Genomic DNA, 5,970 nt, shown 5'->3' with positions numbered 1-5,970 from the left:
GGCCCGGGCCGCACCAGGATGCCCGGCCAGCCCCCCGCCGCAGAGAAACCACACCCATGACCACCCCACCACACCGCCAGCGACCAAATGGACCCCCCCAGCCGTCCAACCCCGGAACCCAGCAGCCACCCCGGCCAGGGGGCCACCCACAGGAACCAAGAGCCACACCTCAGGAGACCAAGCAGCACCAAAAAAAAAAACAACAAACAAACAAAAAAAAAGCTTTACAACTATTTGTTTGACTTTTTACTGTTTTTTTAACCTTACTCTGAGTTTAAGAGGTGCAGTAAACAGGGATGTTTCTTCTTTCTGCAGGCTGCTGGGCTGAGAGGACAGAGGTGCACAAAGCGGCGTCTCTCGGCCGGGCCTCCGACCTGCAGCGCCTGATCCTGAACGGCGCGTCGGTCAACATGGTGGCTGTGGACTCCATCACCCCACTACACGAGGCCTGCCTCGGAGGACAGGCCCAGTGTGTCAGGCTGCTGCTGGACGCTGGTGCTCAGGTGGGGCAGGGACATCTGAAATCTGGACCCATGTTCCAGAAAATTCCTAATATCATCTTTATTTTATAAAAGAAACTACAAGTTCGGATTTGGAACAAATTAATCTAGTAATTGTATTAAATGGTCAGTCTTAAAAATCTAAACAAGGGCCATACAGGAATAAAAGAAGTAACATTTGAACAAATAAAGGAATAAGAAAAGACAAAATAAATAGAATTTACAAGTAAGATAAAATAAAAAAACAAAAAAAGAGAAGCCTGATCCTCGCTGCTTCTGATTGGCTTAAAAATGGGGGATCATGTGATTCACAAATCAAGAGAAAAGGTGATTGGTTAAAAAGAGCCAGCAACACATCCTCTGCGCTCTTATGGGTTAGGAATGTATTGGATTAGGAATGGGATGTCACTTAAGCTCATATGTGAGTCAAGGCAGGTGAGCGAATACTTTCAGGGGCGGAGTCAGTGAGTGAGTCAGAGGCAGCTGAGAAAAGCAGTCAGTAGTCCTGTTTCCGTCTTATGCGCATTTTGAAATATCACATTAGAAAAGCTAGATGGAAACATCAAAATTCACAAAAACTCCCTCAATTTCGCAAAAAAAGTGAATCTGCTCGCTTGAATTTGGATTTTCCGAAAAATAGTTAATGCGCAAAAGGAGAGATGGAAACACATTTTCCGAATAAGTTCTGATGTAGCAAACGTTTTGATCAGCTGTACCCGCTGTCCAATGGACCCTTTCTTTCCTATCTTTCCCTGCTGTTGTCGTCTTCTCAGGTATTCCCGTAACGTGAAGAGAATTGCATTTTTTTTCTCCATCTCGAGACAGCATGTAACATCACCAATACTAGTTGATGTGACAGAATAATTACAACTGTTCAGACAGTAGCAACACGTTCCTGATAACTTCTCTCCATTGTCCTGAGATGTGTATCCTTGTTTAATACAGTATCCTTGTTTTATACTTACTTCCTGTTTAATACAGCCATGTGTAATGCAGAGTTGTGAAGTAACTAAGTACAAATACTTCTTTACTGTTAGCCTGGCCCTCGCCTTCCTACGCAGCTCCGCTCAATTCTAGTTTTCCTTCACTGCTCCGTCTGGGACTTCTCCCATTGAGATGGATTTCGCTGGCAGATTTTTAGCCAGGCCAATCAGAGAAAAGTACGTCAATTTTCTGCGCAGTGTCTGCTTGTAGTTTATTTCACCTGGGCCAATCAGAGAACAGAAGGAGGAGCTTTGAATGACATCGATTTTCTGCGCAGTGTCTGCTAGTTATTTTAGCATACGGCAGTGGAGGAAGTAAAAGAAGCCAGTCCGTGTTGATAAGGCTTCTAAATTAAATTAAATGGAACTCTCTGTGCATTGTTGCCCAAATCAAATTCTGGAAGTGGTCATTCATCTAGATCTTTTACAAAAGGACAACTGATATTAACAAACTTTTAAAAACTGTTACGGCCAGAGGTCTTTCTTCTATGTTTATCCTAAAGCATGGAATGACATTCCTCAAAACATAAAGTCCATTTCAAAACYACAGCCCTTTAAGAAGAATCTTGTCTGCCATCTGCTGGACACTTTTTGTTGTGCTCATATTTAGAYGTCCTATTTTGCAAATGCTGCCTTYYTGAAATTTGGTATGCTTGTTTGTCTTTGTGTCTATGGTGTATAATGATGTGATTGTGATGCTGTATTTCTGAGTGTTTTATGTGCTGCAGAACAGGAACCTGCTGTAAAACAGCAATTTTGCTGAGTCAGGCTTGATTTTTAGTAATCTTTTCCTGTTGAATCAATAAATCAAATCAAATCAAATCAAATTTGTCTGACAAAGCAGCAGCTCTCATTTACAGTTGTCTCGTTTGGCTCGATATTTCTCCTCTCAGTAGGGTTGTTTACAGCACACGCGGTTTCTGGTTAGCTTCTCAGCTTAGCCTCCGTCACAGCGACATACGTCGCAGCCAACTGATCCAATCATTTTAAACTTCAGCAGAGGCCACGCCTCCTGCAAGAAATCTATTCTCTATGTATCAAGTCCAGACCCTAGTACAAAGCAACGTGAAGGACAGGGTCTGGTTTAAACCAGGCTACTTTACTGTACTTAAGTAGAATTTTTAGATATCTGTACTTTACTTGAGTAATTATTTTCCAGCCTACCTTTTACTTCTTCTTCTTACATTTTCACACAATTATCTGTACTTTCTACTCCTCACACATTTTTTTAAAGGCAAGAAGTAGAAAGTTGTTACTTTTATTTCATTTTTGATTGTTTTCATTCCAGCTTGTTTTTGTAAAAAAATAACTACTATTCATGTTGGCTTAATAATTAAATATAAAAGGACTGTATTTTTTAAAACTAGAGGAGGAATTTGTATTTCATGAATTATATTATTGTATTTGGCCGCAGCCCTCAGATAGATTTTAATTTTGGAGAAAAGGTTTGGGCAGCCTTGATATGATACGAAACAGACTAGTGCATCCTAATATTAACATCAATTAATTATTTTAATACAACAGTAATTTCTGCATTGTTTTGGGGAGGTCACCTCCTAGTAAATGTCATTATGTAAAATCGAACTGCTTTTTTTAAATCAATACTTTCACTTTTAATACTTAAGTACAAAAACTAGCAGATACTTTAAGACTTATGCAAGTAATATTCCTAAAGGAGACTTTAACTTTTACCAAAGTAATTTTCGGGTAAGATACTTGTACTTTTACTCAAGTATCACTTTGTGGTACTTTATACAACACTGGTGTAGCCAGTAGATGGAAACACACCTGATTCTCATTTTCTTTTTTTTTTCCAACATTTTAAAAAGTTGCTCAAATTGGATGGAAGCATGGCTAGTGGCTATGGATAAAGAGAAAAGATCCCTGCTGCACCCCAGTGAAAAGTTGATTTATGGAGCACTGCAAGGACTGATCACACTTTGCAGGGCAAAAAGAAAAAAATTGTATAGGTCTTCTGGACGGGTTCTTCTCTAACGAAACGTTTCATCTCTTCTCCAAGAGACTTCTTCAGTCTGAGAGTTTCAGGCAAAATTCAGGCTTTTAAGCACTGCCTCCATGTGACTGATACTCACATCACATGGCTATCGTTGACAMCTAATTAACACYTATTGTTAACAGGGGGTGGAGTGATACTGGCAATGGCTGCGCTGTAGGACGGGACAACTGAAAACGGATGCCTCCACCTCTGTTTAATGATGGACGGTCTTTCTTCACAAAAATGGCTTCTTTTACTCCTCTCTCAAAGCAGCCACTGTTCAAAAGAATGTCCCAACACAGACGAGCTACATCTAATGGCCAGAACTCTGCAGTTTTCACTCATTTACAGGCCAGCGGTCACTCTTTCAGAGATGAGGATGTTCTCATTCTTGATAGRGAGGAACGTTGGTTTGAGAGAGGAGTAAAAGAAGCCATTTTTGTGAAGAAAGACCGTCCATCATTAAACAGAGGTGGAGGCCTCCGTTTTCAGTTGTCCCCCTCCTACAGCGCAGCCATTGCCAGTATCACTCCACCCCCTGTTAAAAATAAGTGTTAATTAGGTGTCAACAATAGCCATGTGATGTGAGTATCAGTCACATGGAGGCAGGGCTTAAAAGCCTGAATTTTGCCTGAAACTCTCAGACTGAAGAAGTCTCTTGGAGGAGAGAGACGAAACTTTTCATTAGAGAAGAACCCGTCCAGAAGACCTACACAATTTTTTTTCTTTTTGATTTTTTACCTGGATTACTGAGATGCATCAAGACACTTTGCAGGGCCTTCCCCAGAAGAGGGTGTCTAGTAGTAAATGGCCGAAACACCCAATGACCCTAAGGTATAACCCTGAAGATGTTCCTATAAATCAACTTTTTGTTGCCAGGTTTAGCCAGGGTATGAGATTTCACACAGTTTAGGTTTGGATGTTAAAATGTTTCTGCTTGGTGACAGGTGGACGCTCGGAACGTGGACGGGAGCACCCCGCTGTGTGACGCCTGCTCAGCTGGGAGTTTAGAGTGTGTGAAGCTCTTGTTGGAGCACGGAGCTAAGGCCAATCCTGCCCTCACCTCCCGCACTGCCTCGCCCCTACACGAGGCATGCATGGGAGGTGAGCTGCGTGGGTATTTTTAATGCTGTTGTTGCATTTTTCATCACACAGACGTGTTTTACGCAGCGGTTGTGTTTTCAGGCAGCTCAGACTGTGTGGAGCTGCTCGTGGCCATGGGAGCTTGTCTCGAGGCGTACGACCTTTACTACGGGACCCCACTGCATGTGGCCTGTGTTCACAAGCACACAGACTGTGTTAAAGTACTCCTCAATGCAGGTGAGGGCCACCACAAAACACCAGCCGGATTTCAACTGTGCTGTATAACCTATCTGAAGAAACTGAAACTCAATTGTTGAAAAAAAGCAAACAGTAGCTTCTTCTCTGTTTTCTGCTGCTTATCCTTAATCGGGCCGCAGARGCAACAGGTTCAGGAGAGAAACCCTGACATCCCTCACCCCAGTAACACTTTCCAGCTCCTTCTAGGGGATGCTGAAGCGCTCCCGAGCAAGAGAGGACGGTTATGGTTATGGTATATGGGGATGAGTAAAACCCATGTGAGCAGGGGCCTCATAAGTGGGCCCATTACTCTCCCCAAAGAGACACTAAGCTTTTAATCAAACCTTTGTGTCCCTTGGAAGAAGRACACCAGGTTAGAAACAATCAGTGTTCTAAGCTTCTCAGGATCTATAAAAGGTTCTCCAAAAATTCTTTTCCTTTGACTACTCAGGTCAATGCATTGGCCCAAGTAGTGCAAAGAGGTCTCTAATTCAATGCCACAGGCATCACAAAGACCATTTTCATGGAGTCCCATCACCATTTTATGGCGATTGAGCAAGTTGTGCCCAGTTAGGACTCCAACCAGAGCACTTAAATTTTCTTTGTCAGGGCATGAAGGACTTTTCCAAACCTAGGATTTGAGCCATTTATCAGTTCCTGTGCMTGTCTGTAATCCGTCAGCTCCCTCCAACAGATTGAGTGTTGACGTCTGATCCAGGCCTGTAGGGCAGTCCTGCAGATTGTTACTGAAATGCCTAAAGGAGGCTCTGGTCCTTTGAAGTGGGCTTGACTGCCAGCTCTTACAAGGTAGTAGCAAGAGAGGATACATAATCTCTCCAGTGAATCCTGAGTGACTCACCTCTGACTCAGAGAGGTCATTTTACCTTTATCCTTTCAAGAAACATGTCCTCAGACTAAAGCCTGAACGTACTTGTTCCGAAGCCAATCAGTGCAGTCAAGTGGTTGTTCACCGTTCGTTTTTGCACACACCTTTCATAGCCACGGAGACACACCATGCCAAGCTCCTGGGAACCCCTCCCGCTGCAGCGTACGTCACTGTATGGAGTTCCTTCACGCTGGAGTCTACAATGCGGGAAAAAAAGTCAGGGACCCATCACCAGATGTTTTTTATCCACAAATCTGTCCCGGTTAAAACTCCACAGTTTTTATC

The 5,970-nt window shown here is 43.0% G+C and overlaps 1 protein-coding gene across 1 annotated transcript in view; it reads left to right on the top strand.

Annotated features, from left to right (window-relative positions):
• The window catches only part of LOC106525805 (ankyrin repeat and SOCS box protein 13), a 15,412-nt gene that overhangs the window by 4,947 nt on the left and 4,495 nt on the right, over window positions 1-5,970 (top strand). The window contains exons 2-4 of the mRNA XM_014020143.1: window positions 316-503; window positions 4,427-4,583; window positions 4,665-4,799. Of these exons, the coding sequence (XP_013875597.1) occupies window positions 316-503; window positions 4,427-4,583; window positions 4,665-4,799 (480 nt within the window). The remainder of the gene's footprint in view (window positions 1-315; window positions 504-4,426; window positions 4,584-4,664; window positions 4,800-5,970) is intronic.

Source organism: Austrofundulus limnaeus, unplaced genomic scaffold (genome assembly GCF_001266775.1).
Source record: "Austrofundulus limnaeus strain Quisiro unplaced genomic scaffold, Austrofundulus_limnaeus-1.0 Scaffold241, whole genome shotgun sequence".
Lineage (NCBI taxonomy): Eukaryota > Metazoa > Chordata > Actinopteri > Cyprinodontiformes > Rivulidae > Austrofundulus > Austrofundulus limnaeus.
The sequence above is the reverse complement of the archived record's forward strand: the minus strand, read 5'-3'. Positions and strand labels throughout refer to the sequence as shown.